At 38.1% G+C, this 19,373-nt stretch overlaps 1 protein-coding gene across 3 annotated transcripts in view; it reads right to left on the minus strand.

Moving 5' to 3' along the window:
* ZRANB3 (zinc finger RANBP2-type containing 3) overlaps positions 1-19,373 on the minus strand; it is a 128,458-nt gene continuing 109,085 nt past the window's right edge. For all 3 annotated transcript variants that reach the window (XM_073305335.2, XM_073305334.2, XM_073305336.1), the window contains 7 exons: positions 17,324-17,425; positions 15,157-15,299; positions 11,829-11,975; positions 10,119-10,521; positions 6,803-6,934; positions 1,056-1,150; positions 1-142 (listed from right to left, as the gene is read on the minus strand). In XM_073305335.2, coding sequence (XP_073161436.1) covers positions 112-142; positions 1,056-1,150; positions 6,803-6,934; positions 10,119-10,521; positions 11,829-11,975; positions 15,157-15,299; positions 17,324-17,425 — 1,053 coding nt within the window. In that variant the 3' untranslated portion in view covers positions 1-111. The remainder of the gene's footprint in view (positions 143-1,055; positions 1,151-6,802; positions 6,935-10,118; positions 10,522-11,828; positions 11,976-15,156; positions 15,300-17,323; positions 17,426-19,373) is intronic.

Consider the following 19,373-nt stretch of genomic DNA (forward strand, 5'->3'; position numbering starts at 1 on the left):
TACTGAGAACGCAAATTTTATTTTATCTAATACAAAACAAGCTCCTACAGGAAATACAGTGTTCTCTGTCACATGTGTGTTCAATTCAGCTTCAGGTTCAGTTGGATTCAGTCATATTTTGAAACATTGACCATCTAATGTACTATGCAGCCCATGAAAAGAGCAGTCAGTACATTTGTTTTGAAAAATGAAATAGAAATGCAGTTAGCATAATAACCTTCAAATAATTCTGACAATTAAACCGTTGCCACTTCTCTTTTATTCTATCTGAAATGTAGCCAAAATAATTGCTGAAAATAAACCCAATCCAAACTCAATTCCCGAACAATGACACACACAGTTATCAGTCTAGGTATTCATATGTCAGCTATCACTTTAATATCAGAACATTTCCCAAGTACTGAAAAATAGAAATAGAAAAATAAAGAACTAAAAACCTTCGTCCCTTACTTCATTTAGGGTACATTTGCCTATTTCTGTATGTTAAAAACAATTTTAATGTTGGAACCAAAGATACCAAATAATTATTTAGGCAAAGACATCTTTACTGTAAGATGTTTGCCCCTAGTATGTCAGAACAATGCAAGGACAATAAAAATTCCAGTAAAGCCTCACCAGTTTCTGACAGGTGGAGTTACAAATAATCTAATTTGGAAACAGAAATAAAGTAGAACAAAATAGGTCCTATAACATATACTGAAACAACATTAAGTTTCTGACTTATGACAACAAAACCCAGGATATAGAGTTTTAAAGCTACTGATCCATCTAGTGAAGAAACTGTCATGGTACATGATGACAATATGATGTTGTGTTGTTCTGACACCCCAGAAATACTGAAACAATTATAAAATAGAATGGTCACTTCTTTCCCTAACCTTGGTTTTAACTGAGTAAGATTTATCAGAAGTTACTCTATTAAAAGAATTAGACTGTAAAGATTCAGAATTCTGCATCAATGCCCAACCAAAACCCATGCACATACATGATAGTTCTGAAATACTAAACACATTTGCATTTCACATCAGTAGTATATGATGCTATATCCTACTCACATCTTTACAAAAAATTTTGTGATATCAGATCCATATTTTGAAGCTAAAGAATGTCTTTTCATCTGGCTTCTTTCCTTGGCTTGTTTAGCAGTTCTCTGAAAAGAAAGATGTGTCTGTGTATATTAAAAATTACTTAGCAACAGTATTCTACATTTGAGTTTACCTTGATTGTTAAAGAATTGGGGTCTCATATTAGATCAAACGTGTTGTACTACTTATCACATTATCTAAAATATAGATGCTTGTAACAGGGTGACAACTTCCAAGTTCTTGTTGAACTAAAGTCTTCCAATTTGGCACACTCATTTCTTTATGAAGTACTGAGTACAGGAGAAAGATCAAATTTGAACATTGATTTTTCTATTAGATATTACAAGAAGAACATCAGTCTTACTTATTGGAGTAAAACTCTTCATGTGTTTTTTTAAAACTAGAATCTTGAAGTCTGATATACTTGTTAATTGATTGATTACAGAAAAAAAAAAACATATTTGGGCTTTGCTATTTCTACTATAAGTCACCAAAATGTCAGTCTATTTATAAAAGTGTTACATTAATTTCTTCTGCAAGGCGCTCATATGGTAGAATGAGGCAACCAATTTGGAGAAATGATGATAATTTAAATTCACAAGTTCTATTTAAGGGATTTTAGACAGCTAACTGTTGAAGGTGACTATTGAAGTATGTTGCAGGTCCTGATGTTCATAACCCTGTCCACCAGAAGGGTGCATTGCCGTCAACTAGTACTTAATATTTAGCAGTCAGGTAGCACTGTACATCGATGCTGTGCAAATAAATGTTCTTATAGGGAGTTTTGTGAGGACTGATAACATGTATTATTTCTTTCCCAACATGGATAAACAGACATAGACAAATGGCTAGCACCAAGTCACACGGCAAGTCAGTGGGAGAGCCAGGATTAGAACACCGTAATATATGGCTCCAAGGGGGATTAGAGAATCACTTTACATACATCTTATGTTTTTAAAGTGGATCTATGCCTGTATCTTACTTCTTATTCATAGTTCACCTGCATTAGTGGAAGAGACTCATTTATCTTAAAAGGCAGCATCTTTTAAAGCTTTTTCTAAAATTACTACCATTTGATGGTTATTTACTTACCTGTGCAAAATAAGTTTGATAGTCCTAGTCCAATTCTTAGTATACAAGTGTCTACATTAAAAACACCACTGCAATTGGCAGTAACAAACATCCTTATTGTCTTTCTCAGCAGTGGTGCCAAAAATGAAACAGGTTGCTTTGAAGTTTACTAACATTACATTATTACATGATCCTTTCATCCCCACTGATACTCTCCTCCCTTCAGGTTATGTAGAACTGAGACATGTTAACAACACAGCATGCAGAAGCTTCCAATGGTGTTATTCATTCTGTACACAAACAATGAGAAATATCCTATCTGGTAATTTTCTGCTAGCAGCTTCTCTCCTCGTTCATAACAAATGGATAATGTCTTCCATTGGTGGACTTTGCAGGTAGTCCAGTGTTGTTGCTGGAGGCTCGAGGACTAAGCTCAACTCTTCAGTTCAAGTCACCAGCAGAGTTCTTCCAAAATTTTAGCCACACTTCAGCAACTGATTATTAGCACTAGGGCAACAACTTGCAGTGATACCAACTAACTTTAAGGTAATTATATGCTTAAGTCTCCTTTCAGAGAATTTTTTCAATTTATTACAAATTGTATTGCAGTAATTTATCAATCAGGGTGGGCTGAATGAGGAGAGAAGTTGTATCGGAAAGAAAATGATCAGGTAAGAAATTTCTCATTCTGTTACAGAGCTTCTCTCCTCGTTCAAAATAACTGGGAATTAGTGAGCAGTGAATCACAGACTTACAGAGAGGAAGGATAAGCAGAATTATTATTATTACTGGAGAACAACAGGCAGAAATAGACATACTCCCCATTACAAGAGCTTTGTAATTTAAGGAATTATTTCGGAACCAACCCACTAGCACTTTCCTACCAAAGGATGCCTCTGTAGAAGACTGGAAATTCTGTTGCAATCTTCTTAGGATGGGGGTTCACACACTTTCTTCCTATGATACCACAAAGGACCTTGTAGAGGAAGCCTTGATTCCCTCACTCTATGGTTTCCCAGATGCCTAGCATGCTAACTGGTGCAGGATTTTCACATCTTGCTTGCAGCATCTTTGAGGTTCTAAGGCCTTGGCATTTTGTATAGGATGAGATGAACAGGGAACAACTCGTGTGTGGACTTTATATGTTGGAGATTCTGAAATCTGTATGGTATCCTCACTCTTATGGCCTATGAGATCTTTTGGAAGGGAGTCCCCATCTGAAAAGGTGACTGTTTTTTTCACTCGGGGTTAACTTAAGGGGGAAGTTAAGTTTTAGGAACTTAAGGTAGAGAGTGGTTGATGAAGTTGTGTGGGACATTCAGACTTTCTGTGTCTGGTGTGGATACAGGCTGCCTAACAAACTCTCCTAATGCTTTAATGTGGAGCCAACTCATGGAGAGGAAGAGGGACATAAAGAAACCACTTCTCGCCTTTCAGATTTTGGAAGACCGAGAGTCTGTGACTGAAAGCCAGACAGGCACAATTCCCATTACACTTGCCCAAGAAAGGGCTTCACAGAAATCACAGGTATCTCATCCCAGACATGCTGAACACGTGTCTCTTACAGTAATCATGATACAGAGCACTGTTAGATCCCCTGTATAAGTGGAGCGCCCAAGCAAACACACACTCATTGGTAGGAAGTCAAAGGAGAAATAATTTAAATCTGTATTTTTGTGTCATTGCTCACTAATAATACAGATTAATTCCTCATGAATGAATACGTGCTTTTGTCCTTTTGGGACCTGGAGCCTCTGGAGTTTGCAAGACTTGACCCCGAGCAGGCTGTGAGGGGTCCTGGTCTCCTTGGAAATCTTCATGTTCCTGGTCATGCCTTCCACAGTGGAGTTACAGCTTTGGGTAGGGAGTGTGGCCCGAGCATGCCAGTCTGACTCAAAGCCCCTTGTCCTGCCAGAGCAAGGCCTGATGGCTTATGGCAGTAGAGCAGAGCTTGCTTTCTCAAACATGTAACCCTGGCAAAGGAAAGGTCAGTGGCTTGCAGCAGCAGGGAATAACTCACCCTCTGAGGCTCCTGAAAAACTGCCTATAAAACTCCTCAGACTTGGCTTGATGTTTGTAGGGCTTTTTTGCTGTCATAGTGGTGGTGGGGAGGGCAAAGGAGCTCACTAGAGGTACCGTTCCAGACAAACCCGTTTGTTAGAGACTCGGTTAGAGACTCAGTGGATTCCACAAGCTCAGGAGAATGAGCTGAAATGAAGTTGCTGTTCCATGCAAATGAATAAAAATTCAAGTTATAAAACAAAATGGTCAGGAGAAACTGAACTACCAGCTTGTTCCGCTGCTGGAGGAAGAAATTTTGGTGACCTGAGCTGAAGGGCAGGGCTTAATCTTGGAGCTTCCAGCAACAACAACACTGGACCATCTCTGAATTCAATAGATGTGAGGTATTACCCATTAGTGACAAATGAAGAGAGAAGCAGTGCAGCAGAAAGAATTTCAGCTTCAGTCTCCACTGGTAAAAACCTAGCAACAACTTTCACATGCACTGAATGTACCATGTATATGCTGCTGCTGTACAACCCAGCACTGCACAACCTTGGAGCATGTATGCTGACTATAGTGGCACAGTCTGTTCCCAAACCCAAACTGGGAATTTTTGTAATGCTTTCTTTTTACTATTTATTTTACACTTAATACTGGGGAAAGTCTGTTACCCCTAAAGGAAGTCTGCATAGTCCAACCTGTTCAAATGTGGTTGCAAGATCACTTGCAGAGTACCTGCTGGTGTGACACCTTGAGTATATACCAGCAACCTCTAGGAAGCTGCACTTCAAGAAGCTACTAAAGGAGTGAAAAAGACAACTTAAATTAACATGATAACTATACTGAAATTCACCCATACCTCTTTATTGGGGGAAATCAGTGTCTAGCACTGAGGATATAGTATTTCAGGTGTAATATTTTTATTTTTGCAGATTATTGTTTGTAGTACCAGGAACCCTAGTAATGGACCACGACCCCACGGTGCTAGTCACTGTACACACATATTTTACTTTCTAAAGAACAGGATAACCAAATTACTTATTATTTTGACTATTCATAGCACATAGGTCTTTAGCACATAGTATTTTTTGTCCAACTTTTACAGTCTTAATAGTATTATTTGCAAAGAAAACAAAAAAGAAAACTCCTAACCTTTGGATAAAAATTGGGGTTTTTATTGTGTTCCTGAAAACTTAAATTTACTACTCCCAACAGAGAGTGTATCTAAGGCTACCACTATAAATCAAACTAAGTAAGGGTTACTAATTATGATTACTACTGTTGATTATTATTGCCTTTGACAGTTCATTTTACTTATATTTGTAAAGAGCAATGAAACTTGTTTCATTCAGTCTATTTAGTGACCTGATCCTGTCATATTTTCCAATGTACTATGTTCACTGGTTGCAAGGTCAGCTGAGTTACAGGTTACACAGAAACAGGAAATATGGGTTGATGCTTTAAGGGGAGGTGATGAGAGGGCCAGGAACACCTCTGTACATCTTACATAACATCATCTGACTTCAGTGCGGCTCTACACAGGCACAAGGATGCACCCACCCAGATACAACTGTAGGATAATGTCCTTAGATGGAAGGCCCACTGATAGCTTTTTATTTTAAATTAGTCAAAAAAGATAGGAATAAATAAATTGTAAGTGTACATAACTGAAATTAACTGCATTAACTGATATTTAAATGAGCTCTGCCTTATATACTTCCCATGTTTAAACTCTGCAAGACTGCAGAAAGTATGACTGTAACTAGCTGCACGATAGAGATAAAAAATCTTTTATTTTAACGGTCATAAGTGTAAAATAATCAGGATGCTGTAAAATCCTAGTGCCTAAAATTACAAATATTACTTTCTAATCTATTTGTGCTGTTTGGCCTGGAACTCCTCCTCTGTTGAGAGCTAGCATGAAGATAAATAGTAGCATAGCCATGGTAGCACGGACCGTGGCAGTGGAGGCATAGCTTAGCCATGCCAAGTGCAAACTCATTTGAAACTGGTGTGTCTGTACTTGGCATGGCTAAGCCATTTCCACTCCCTGTGCTACTGTGGTTACACTACTATTTATACTGGCATCAGCTCAATGAGAGCTAGTGCAAGCACATATACGAGAGCAGGGGAATCATACTCCTCGCTCGCAGTGTAGACATAGCCTGAATTATCACTTACGCCTAAAGTATCCTATTAAGTCCTCCTCAAGAGGTAAAGAAAGAAGCAGCTTCTACTGTACCCGTTATGGAGAACTTATATAAAGTAATGCTTTCAGTAGTTTTATATCAAGAAGTTTCAACAAACAGGATTTGAACCCATTGCAGGTCATATCAGGGGATCAGGTGGGAACATATTATAGCATATATGTAGTGCTTATACACTTGAGCCGATATTCTGAACAGCAATTAGCAATTTTGGGAGCACAACTGAGACATTTATAAAAAAAGACTGGTTTTCAGCAAATGCTGAGCACCCAATCCTCAGAAAATCAGGCCCCTTTAAAGTGTATCAAGTTTGGTGACCAAGAAGTCGTCCAGTTATTTTTGAAAATTATGGCTGTAGAATTTTTCATTGACACTTCCATAAATTATCTATTTACTTAAACATACAGGGGATTATGAGTTCTGATTTATACTGACCTCCTTATGACAAACTGTACATAGAGTCTGAAGATTTTCCAGAGAGCACTGTCCTCCTCCGCTATAAACTGGTTTGATATGATCCACCTGCCAGAACTGGCCTTCTGCTGGGTTTGTTATAATTTCATTTAACTGTAGTAAACAAAGGACATAGCATCAGAAGTTATAGCATTAAACAGCCAACTCTGAACAGACGAAATTGTGTCATACATTCTTCAATCATGTTTATACAGGCAACCAGGAGTTATATTTTTAGAAAGCTTATTTTCACCAAATGCACAGTAGTTTGATACATTAGAGCAAGTGCTAAAATGCAGGACCCAAGAGGAATATCCTAATGCATCTGTGTTCATTTACAGAATTATAAAAAAGAAAACTGAGAAAAGATGCAGAACAGAAATTAAGATTTTTGTTTCTGAATGAAACAAGCAATATGTCCTTAATGTCTATTATTTTATTAATGTCAGGTGTCAGTACTAAAAACAAATGTCAGAGTAAGAAAAAGTGATGCACCTTCAATCTTGTCACTTACAAAATAAAAAAGTCAAAATACCATCATAAACTTGGCAATTCACAAATAAGCAGATATTGACTGTGACTGTTTAATGTTTCTACTATATTTAGATATAAAGTTTCAGTTTTGTTGATGGGTCTTCTAGTGAAGAGCACAGTGAAACATTATAACCCCAAGAAAGCTTTCAAAAAGGCTAAGAACTATTGTAATTTAAACATAACGTGGAGGTGAACAGTAAACAACATTGTAGTGTTTGTATAAAGGATGTAAAGAAAAGAGACTCCTTGGTCTTTGTGGTTTGAACTCACTTATTTTACTCATTATATCTTAAAATGCTGATGGCTAATGCCAAATGTTACTATTTGTTTCTAAGTTTTTCATAAGTTTGAATGGGCACTGGTAGGGTTCACCACATATAAACTTTGATCTCTGAAGTGGTGTTTATTCAGTAGGTGCCAAATGGCACTATTCCCTCCGAATCAATGCAGAAGCAATGACCCATCATGAAAATGGAGGAAGGCTGTTATTATAAGTGTATTTTGAGGAGATGCAGAAATGACATCCCATTGCCATTAAGACTTTAATGAACATTTTGAAATAATAGGAGGCATCTGAACTAGTGTCTTGGCCAAGGTCCAGTAGGGTTCAACTGTACCTAATCTTTTATTGCTTTAATTGGATGTGGCATTCTTCACTTCCTGTCATAAACTAACTGTGCGTTGCTGCTGTTGCCATGTTGTAAGCTAAAAATAGCTGCATTTCAGTGGTGAATGAAGCTCTCTTTATTATATAACTAGATGACGCATGTAATGCAATGCTCTGCTTTTTAAAACACACCTAGTTTTTCTTTACTGTTAAGCAGTTCTAATCCGACAGATACTGTACTTGCATCTAAAGAATGTTGATTTATTTTCAGTTTGTAAATATATTTTTCGTATAAGAGTTATTTGTTAAGTGGCAGCCAATCAAAATGAACACAGATTATTTTACTGAAAATAAATATATGTGTTAAACTTCTAAATCTAGATGGAAGAATAATCATTATTTCAGCAGTTCATGGTAAGTCATTTGTTTTTAATGCTACAATTTCCATTTTAGTCTACAAATTAATAAAAGTTATGAAATTATTTTAAAGAGGTAAAACAATAATATTTCTGCTGTATTTAAAACCTTATATTCTTTGTAGGAAAATCTGATGCCCAAAGTTTTGTCAGTTGGTGCTCAAAGCTTCTCAGGCTACAGGGCTTTTGGAGCGTCACATACAGAGCTTTGAGTCACAACCTGAGGAAGCTGGAGTGTAGGTTAGAGCTTACTCATCAGGCATGTTCTGTTTTAAACAGACGAGATGTGACTATTTGACTGACTCTACTGCTATACTACTCAGCTAATTCCTCTCTCCAGCTCTTTAGTCTTTAGCCCTGAGTTCTCATCCTGTGCATGTATGCAAGTTACATTTTGAAAAAAAGAGCAAATTCCCACACAAAACAACTTAGCTTAGAGTTAAGAATGCTCACATGTACTTCCTCACAAGGCAAAGATTCAAAAGGAAAATATAAGTTAAAGCAAAATTCACAGCTAACAACAGCGGTCTCTAAGCATTAGCCCACTACCATCATGATAATCTACACCAGTGGTTCTCCAACTATGGGATGGGCCTCCCAAGAGAGGAGTGGGAATGTGTCAAATACAGTACAGTTCTGTATTAAATAAACAACTAAAGAAATAAAGGGAAGGAAAACTTTAAAAAAAAGATGTGACAAAGTAAGGAAATTGTTTCTGTGCTTGTTTCATTTAAATTAAGATGGTTAAAAGCACCATTTTTCTTCTGTATAATAAAGTTTCAAAGCTGTATTAGGTCAATGTTCAGTTGTAAACTTTTGAAAGAATAACCAAAATGTTCATAACTCTGAGGTTCTACTGTATTAAAGAACTGAAACACTAAGTTAAAGAATTTTTTTGTATGCTAGAAGTAATAACCAGTAAACTCTTACATCTTACTGCATTATCATAGAAGAAGATGAATCATAGAAGATCAGGGTTGGAAGAGACCTCAGGAAGTCATCTAGTCCAACCCCCTGCTCAAAGCAGGACGAACCCCAACTAAATCAATGTGCCACTGCACTGTGTGGCTCATCATTATTTTAAGTTGTTGCTAGGCTACCTCTAGGCCAGGGCAATCTCTCAGTGGAGTGGCTCCCATAAATATAGAATCATGAACTCATGCCACCTCTGTAATTTTTCTTAAGATTTAGAAGAGACTCCTTCCTCATTTAAAAAACCCCAAACAATTTAAGCAGACACTTAATTGGAGCTTAGAATCATATCATAGAATCATAGAATATCAGGGTTGGAAGGGACCCCTGAAGGTCATCTAGTCCATTAGTTATTAAATGGAATTTAAAAGTATCTACCTATCTTAGGGCTTTTAGAATATCACTCATTACTGTACTACAGCACCTTTCATGTAAAATCTATAGCAATAGTCAAGTCCCTAGTGGACTTCATGGAATCATCTGGTACTTCTCCCTTTTTGGGATAAAAATTCTGCTTGGGGTAGGGTTTTTTGTTTTTAGGACCTTTTTTTTTTTTTTTAAACTATTACCTCTTTTTTGTTGCTGTGAGGGATGATGGGGTAGAAGTGTCCACCCCAAGTAGTTCATTTGTTGTACATTTTTCTACTCTGTTGATTGATAAACATTTGTTTTCAGCCACTTACCTTTTAAAATGACTTAAGGAGCATAACCACCACCTGCCACAGAAATACATTGATTTACGTTACTGCTTAAATACCATTGCCATTACCTGTCCTAATGGAAGCTGAGACATCCAAGAACTCTCCAAAAGATTCTTACGTTGATTCTTAGGTGCATTTTTGATGCTAAGGTAGAGTTCCTGGGCATTGAGATTGCAAAGCTGACAAACACCATGTTCGACTTCAAACACTTTACTCCTCAGGTAACTCTGACTAGAGCGAATTAAGAAGTCTTCCTGGCATTTAAGAGAACAAAATCGTGTTTCCCAAGCAATAGATTTGCAATGTTGGTCGAGATGAACTGTTGGTTGTTGGCAGCTAAGACAAAGTGGATTTCCTTTATCATCTACAGCCTGTAAATATCCTTTGTATATGGCAGGATCTTCAACAACTTCAGCCTGAACTGAATCTGCATTAAGAACAGGGGAATCTTTCCCGTCTTTTAAAAGTAACCTGTGATAAGGACAAGAAGCAATTATTTAACAAGATTGGACTTCATCAGGGTCAGTATACAATACTTATATAATCAATATCAACGATTAAGTTTCTTTTATCATGAAAAGTACAACTCCAATGAAAACTCATGCTGCTTTGGTTGGTCACTGCACAATGCAAACATCCCACTTGAATTAAATTTTTTATGACCAGATTTCTAAAAGGCCTCACTTTTTTTTGCATATGCAAACTTGGTAAACACCCATTTGCACATTAAATTATTATACTCATATATATTTAATTATTAGCTGGAGTTTCCCAGTCTTCCAATGGAAATGCGAGTTTACACATGCATAAAAAAGGTGCATTCTTAACATGTATATACAGAAAAAAGAAGGCTATAAAATTTTACCCTTCAAGTCTATAATAGAAAGTAAGTTGTAAAAGGGATGTTGTAAAAATTCTTTTGAGGAAAAATTGTGAGAACTTCCTGTTTGTTTAGATATCTTTCATGGCTATCTTGTAAATATCTTGACTTAATCAAGGTTCTATATCCTCTATTTTCTCCTGAAGTAGAGAAGCGGCTGACAGAGAAAAAGCAGGCATAGAGGTCCTTTCCAGTTAGTTTTAGACACTCTCTCCCCCACATCTATTACATTTTAAATAATTTAGGAGTTTGTGTGTGTCTATACTTCCAGCTGGGATCCGACTCCAAGCTCAAGGAGACATACATACCTGTCTTAGATCTGACTGAGCTAGCATGCTAAAAATAGTGGTAGCTGAGACAGCACGGGCAGCAGGAAGGGCTCGCTGCCCTGAGTACATACCCACCTGAGGTGCTAGGCACATCATCAGGGCTGCAAGCCCTTCCTGCTACTCTTGCTGCCTCAGCTACCACTATTTTTAGCGTGCTAGCTCAATCAGAACTAATACTAGTATGTCTCCTTGAGATGGGAATCACACCCCCAGCTCAAAGTGCAGACATACTCTTTGTGTCTCCGTTCGCTGTGAACATCACAGGCTTGTTTGTGTGTAAGCTCTCCATTTCCATGATCAAACTATTTTTTTCTTCTTTCCTACTAGGAAACACAGTTGTCCACTGACAAATGTGCTTGCTAACATACATAACATAAATCATTATAGGAAATAAGATTTAGTTCATCAGCACAAGGTAAATGCCTTTGATCTTAAGCAATGCATCATATTAACATAAGCCCTTGTACCCTATAATTTCATTACATAAAGTAAAAATAATTTTGGGAAAAACTAGTTTAATTACTGCATTCTGGCTATTTTGTCTTTTTTATTGACATTAACAAACTTACTTTGTGGAACGGCCATCTGTTTTTCCAGCAGAAGTACCTTCGTTTTTCAAGTAAAATGCAGCTTTCTTTGTGACCAAGCATACGCTGCCCCCACTGCTGTTAGCTTTGCTGAGTGAGGCTACAGCAACATCCTCTTTTGTCACATATCTGGAATTATTACAAGATGTTTCAGTATTCTTTTTTCTCCTGAACTGTACTGCAGACAACTGAATACTTCTCTAAAGAACATTCATGTCACTCGCAGCAATACTGATGTAGAAAATCCCATCCAAATATTTTTTTACTTCGTAAACCTGGCATGAGTAGCGTTTGGAAAATGTATTTTACTCGTTCAGTTTTTCCACATTAGGTAAGATTTCTTTTAAAAAAAAACCAGCCACCTCTCTGTTGTGCTGCCAACAGATAATGAGTTATTTTCCATGACAAGTAATTATAAAAAGTGATACAAAAACAATGGAAAGCTTGTTTCACTTGAGTGAAACATCACTGATATTCCAGGGTTTTTTGTTTTTATTTGTTCTGGAAAAGGTACTATTTGGTACAGAATATGAGAAGTGCTGAAGCCATGAAAGAGTTCTGGCAAAATTAGTTTATCTTCGAATTTGCTCAATTTCCTTTGTATTTTTTATTCTAAGATCATCCCTATTCTTCGAAATTAAGCTCTGTTAAAATTCAATAGCCCCCCATGCTTTGGTCACTCTTAAGATATAATTATTGATCAACCTAACTAACTAATGGTCGGGGCAAGGCATTAGGCAAGCATACACTTCTGGGCCCCTCTAATGGCCAGCCAGGAGATGCTTCTGTGGTAGGGATGCATTTAAATTAACCCTGTCCTGGCCAGCACAGCTGCACTAGTAATCTGTTCACCCAAGCAAGTCCACCTCTCGCAGCATGGATGTTGCTTAATTAACCATCTTCTATTCAGGTCAGTCAGTGACTGGCTTCTGCTGCATGGACACTGCCCTATTAGCCATCTCATGTCTGCCCCTGCACAGCTCCCTGCCACCCCTCTCCTGGCTGGCTCCCTGTACTTTTAGCAGGTCCCGAGACTGTTGCTGAATGAGTCTTGCAGGCAAAGTGGAGTGGACATGGGCTGCTGAAAGCAGGGTGAGGTCAGGCAGGCACATGGAGGTTGGGGGAATCCTGATGCAGGAGCAGCACTAGCCACCCCACTGCCCACTCAGGTTTGGCTTGGCTGCCCCTCTCTCAGAAGCGGGGAGGCGCAGAGGTCAGCCGGGCCAAATCTGAATGAGTGGCTTTGCAACCTGGTGCATGGGGTTGCAGTGCTGCTCAGGCTGGGCTTTAGACATGTGCCTAGTTTGTTTGTGCTTTAATCTGGCCCTGTTTATGCTAATACCCAATCACATTAATCCCCACTCACCATCTCTATACATTAATAAATGCCATCCTGGTTATTCTAAAACAGTGAAGAATTCCTTTTAGAGTCCTCTTTTACATGTTACATAATGAAACAATCCTGTGCCAGGTTAAAAAATACAACACTCTACTTATTACTACTATTTGCTGATTTATACTTGTTTTGCAAGCCTGAAATTACAAACTGCTCTAAATACTTACAGGAATTCCTACTGACCATCACAATACAGCCAATCCTGCTGGTGGAGGGGGGAGGATTTAGCAGTAGATCAAGAGAAGACAACAAGTTTTAGATATATGTTGTAGAACAATGTTGCTGAGAGAGCCCGGATGTATGTATGAGAAAAGTTTAATTACAACACTTAGGTTATGAGCCCCATGTCAGGGAGGACAGTAATGTTATCAGAGACTGAGGCTATGTCCACACTGCAATCAGAGGTGTAATTTGCAGTCTCATGTGGACATACTGGCTCTAGCTTTAATCTAGATAGCTTGCTAAAAACAGAAATGTGGATGTGGCAACACGCACTTCACCACGGGCTAGCAATGTGAGTAGATACCATGACAGGTCGGGTGGACTTGTACAATCTGTGCTACTGCATCCTCACCGCTATTTTTAGTGAGATGAAAAAGCTAGTGCTGGCACGTTTACGTGAGCTGCAAATGATACCTCTGGTTAAAGTGTATATGAAGCCCAAGAAAGGAGGCAAAGGAGAGGTAAATTTCGATTCTACCACTGGCTGGGCACCTGACACAAAAGGAAAGAAAGCAATAATAAATACTGAAAAAACCTAGCATTCGAGGAGGATAGGAAATCAACTAAGGAAGAGGTGAGGCTGAGAAAGTGTAGAAGGAGATTTTGCATTGTGAAATAAATATAAGTAATAATTTATTCCTGCTTCTAGCCTGGAGAAACAAGATGATGTATTTTGGACTTACTGAAATCGGGACTACTGGGACCAAGAGACAATAAAGGAGGGATTTACAAGACGGAAGATGAGAGATGAAGGCACAAATATTATTTTGTTGAAATGTTAAATGAGGACAGAAGGAGATGAAAAAAATGGAGGAGGGGAATAGTTCCTTTGGGCAGAGAGACATTCCCTTCTAGCAGGACATGAAAAATTTTAAAGAGCCAAGACTACAGTTTTACAGTGGATTCTTTGATTTGACCTACTGCCAAATAGAAAAAGAAAAGTTAGGTAACATATGAAGAGTTTTCAGCTGATTTGGTTACTGTTAGTTACCTTTTCATATGGCCCTTCAAGAAGAAATGCTATGTCTACAAGGAACAAGACTGAAAGCAAGAAAGGCATAAAACCAACTCTTTCTACAAAACCCTGGCTTATGTCAACAACAAAATAAAAACCAACCAATCAACTAAAAAAAATAAAAATAAAAAATAAAAAATACTATTATTCACACATTGCCAAAACACTAACATAAGTAAATAAATAAATACTTGAGGATAGAAACTTGTCTCCCAGCATATTTTATATCATCTAAACAGACTGTAATCTCTTCAGTAGAATAGCTATGCCTTCTGATGTGCCTTTTAAAGCTCTAAGCACACAGCTGGTGCTTAAATAACTAATAATAATAATAATAATACAAATGAGATGTGGAAGCCAATAGATGGTATTTTAATAATATGAATGAAAGATTTTTCTCAGGAATCTCTAGCAGTTTCTGGATGTTTAAAGCTGCAGAAACCTTCAGAGACAGAATATGTGCTGAACTGGACTCATAGTGATAGAGAATCAGGCAATATGTTCTGTTCTAACAGATTTGCACAAATGCACACAAAATGCCTAATTTATTCCTATAAGACAAGTTATCACTAAATGTTCAGTTTATTATCTCAACATGATTCCACTGAACGTTACATAAAAAAGCCTTGGACTTCCTGCATACAAAAGAGGAAGGAATGAAAAGTAAAAACACATACCTTTTGGTGCTGCTCAGCCTGGCCTGCTGTTTAGAAATCTCTTCTGCAGCAAGAATAGGGCTACAAAAAGTGTGGCCGCTTTTTCTGATAATTTTTTGCTTCATGGCTGTTAGACTACTCCATTCTCTCACAAACCTCAGAATCTGGCAGAGAGAAGGTCAAGTGGTCAACAGCACAAGTATTAAACAAAAATCTTTAATTAAACTGAAATGTTTTAGATTATTATATTTAAAATTATTTTGTCAACTGGAAAAAAGTTTGCTTGCTTTAAGATGTTCTTTTCTGGGATGTAATCATTTCTCATGTGAGCTTCAAAGGTTCTGCTGAAACTTTAAGATTTGGGCCTGATCTAAACTTAAAATATTTGCCTATATAGCTATGTCAGTTAGGAGGGAGGTTGGGGGAAAGAGAGGAAAAAAAAATCACACAATCAATGTAGCTATGCTGGCAAAGCCCACATATAGACACAGATGTGCTGGCACAAAATTCTTTTGCTGATATAGGTTATTTTGTTTAGGGAACAGGTTTTAACTGCTTTTGCCAATATAACTGCATCTCCACTACAAGGGTTTCCTGGTATAGCTATACTGGCAAACTCTTCCTAGGGTAGCATAAAAATATAGACAAATGTTTGAACATGGACGACTCTGTTCAACCTTTCTTATTCAAGCAAAACTGCCATAGCTCTCAATAGGAATTGTGGCTCAGTAAAGCGAGCTGAATAAAGTCTGTAATCAGGTTCACAGACACAACTCATGTCTCACTTAAAAAAACCCCAACAGTGCTAGATCTGTGATGCAGATTGCCTAGTTTCAGTACTAGAGGTGAATGGCATAACTATAAACAAGTTGAAAGAGCATTTTGTACTAAACCATGAGCTGGTTATGCTATGCGAAAAAACATCCACTTTGGGGACTAGATTATTCCAGGTGTGACTTAAGCCTTATGCAGAAACAGTCCTTCAGAACCGAAAAAGTAAGCTATCATAATGATTTCCCTTTCCTCCTAATTTCCTTCCCTCATCCTTATTTTTGTGAATAAATGAAAATGAGTACATCAGGATTTCTCTCCCACTGAGCTGGAGCAGCATGGAAAAAGGCAATGAAATTGGACATTTCAGTAGAGATGTGAATCAATGTATTTTTTTTATTTATTTTGTTAACATTTTACAGAATGTATCTCCCTCAGTTCATACTCAGATGATGAAGGAGCAGAAGAGGACAGGAGAAGAAGGGTCTAGCACTAGAAACACATTCCCCTCCAGAACCTGAAACTGAATCCAGGATTCTTGAGTTTCAACACTCCTCTACTGTCTAGTGAATAGCTCTGAAAAGCACTGACAAAATGTCTCTCTCTTCCTTCCCAATAGCTGATCCACATGGATAATAGAGCCTTCTACTGCTACCAGTTACACAGTTAGCTCAATTGGTTGAGGTCTGTGCTGTAGATTTAAAGGTCCCAGCATTGTGATAAACCAGGAGGGAATCAATAGGATTAAACATGATAAAATTTGTTATTTTTAAGAAGATAGGAAATTGTATTAAAAAACCTAGCTTAAAAAAATTAAGGTTCCAATGTTGCAGAGCAAACTTAATCATGGCATTTTCTAAATTCTGAGGACTTGACTTTGAACCTAAAAGTTCTAATGTCATGTTTTGGATATAATCTTCATTATAGAGATAGAATTCATGGAGACTACAAGTCTCAGCATGTCATGCTCCACATTGATTTGAACACTCTTGCTGAGAGAGGAGGGTGACCATAGAGCACACTGAGAACTCTGCGGCCTAAACACATCACAAGTGTGACGCAGTCAAGCATATTTTCTCGACTCACAGTATGCCACTCTTAAAACATAACCTTTATGATATGTAATTTTGATAACTTATGAACATCACTTACTAATCCTGTAAATGAGAAACTAATTGATGTGATGATGATTCTATCTACAGAAATGGTAACAGGAGGCGTGATAATTTGCCAAAGTAACAGAGTGCACATTTATTATTCATATCCACATTTATAAAATCTGGCTGCATTGAGGAAATGTAATCAACAACTGAAACTTGAAGCAGGGTAACAAAATGGTCTCCATTTATAAAAATTAAAGAGGTCCAAATTAAACATTATGTTATTTTCATAGTAACATTTTAAAGATTGTTCTTACCAATGAACGATTTTGTTTTTGCTGAAAACTCTCTGGTAAATCCTCCCAATTATCCAATTTTATATCCAATGGAATAAAATTACAGTTCAGTGATTTTCCATCCTGGAGATGCAATACAGACAATTTAGTTAAACCCACTAAATCCCGAAGGAATCCAAGTCTTTTAATTTTGTTTACAGTTGTAATGTAATACAATACAGAAAGTACCGATTTTTTTCAGTGGCTACCCAAACAATCTTGTTTCCTAATATTAGAAGAAATTCAAAAGGTATTTGCACGGTGGATGTAAAACCATAGTAAGACTACCAATTCAGGAAATCTGATTCATAGTACTGCATTATACTGCAACTAAAGAGGATTGCAATTTTACCTGTAAGCATCAATTTCACCTATATATATCATCTTTGAATAGATCTGAAGCAGCAACTTCACTAAATTAAACAACAGAGAGCTATTAACTCAACTAGAAAAGGAGTACTTGTGGCACCTTAGAGACTAACCAATTTGTTTGAGCATAAGCTTTCGTGAGCTACAGCTCACTTCATCGGATGCATACTGTGGAAACTGCAGAAGACATTATATACACAGAGACCATGAAACAATACCTCCTCCCACCCCACTCTCCTGCTGGTAATAGCTTATCTATAGTGATCACTCTCCTTACAATGTGTATGATAATCAAGTTGGGCCACTTCCAGCACAAATCCAGGTTTTCTCACCCTCCGCTCCCCCCCCCCCCCGCCCATAAACTCACTCTCCTGCTGGTAATAGCTTATCCAAAGTGACCACTCTCCTTACAATGTGTATGAAAATCAAGGTGGGCCATTTCCAGCACAAATCCAGGTTTTCTCCCCCCCCAAAACACACACACACAAACTCACTCTCCTGCTGGTAATAGCTTATCCAAAGTGACCACTCTCCCTACAATGTGCATGATAATCCCACCTCAACCTCAGCCTGGTCCAGTCCACACAAGAGATCCACTTCCTGGACACTACAGTGCTAATAAACAATGATCACATAAACACCACCCTATCCCGGAAACCTACTGACCGCTATTCCTACCTACATGCCTCCAGCTTTCACCCTGACCATACCACACGATCCATCGTCTACAGCCAAGCTCTGCGATACAACCGCATTTGCTCCAATTCCTCAGACAGAGACAAACACCTACAAGATCTCTATCAAGCATTCTTACAACTACAATACCCACCTGCGGAAGTGAAGAAACAGATTGATAGAGCCAGAAGAGTTCCCAGAAGTCACCTACTACAGGACAGGCCTAACAAAGAAAATAACAGAATGCCACTAGCCGTCACCTTCAGCCCCCAACTAAAACCCCTGCAACGCATTATTAAGGATCTACAACCTATCCTGAAGGATGACCCAACACTCTCACAAATCTTGGGAGACAGGCCAGTCCTTGCCTACAGACAGCACCCCAACCTGAAGCAAATACTCACCAACAACCACATACCACACAACAGAACCACTAACCCAGGAACCTACCCTTGCAACAAAGCCCGTTGCCAACTGTGCCCACATATCTATTCGGGGACACCATCACAGGGCCTAATAACATCAGCCACACTATCAGAGGCTCGTTCACCTGCACATCCGCCAATGTGATATATGCCATCATGTGCCAGCAATGCCCCTCTGCCATGTACATTGGTCAAACTGGACAGTCTCTACGCAAAAGAATAAATGGACACAAATCAGATGTCAAGAATTATAACATTCATAAACCAGTCAGAGAACACTTCAATCTCTCTGGTCACACAATTACAGACATGAAGGTCGCTATCTTACAACAAAAAAACTTCAAATCCAGACTCCAGCGAGAAACTGCTGAATTGGAATTCATTTGCAAATTGGATACTATTAATTTAGGCTTAAATAGAGACTGGGAGTGGCTAACTCATTATGCAAGGTAGCCTATTTCCCCATGTCTTTTCCTACCCCCCACCCCCACGTTCTGGTTAAACTTGGATTTATGCTGAAAATGGCCCACCTTGATTATCATACACATTGTAAGGAGAGTGGT

This window comes from Lepidochelys kempii, chromosome 11 (assembly GCF_965140285.1).
Source record: "Lepidochelys kempii isolate rLepKem1 chromosome 11, rLepKem1.hap1, whole genome shotgun sequence".
Lineage (NCBI taxonomy): Eukaryota > Metazoa > Chordata > Testudines > Cheloniidae > Lepidochelys > Lepidochelys kempii.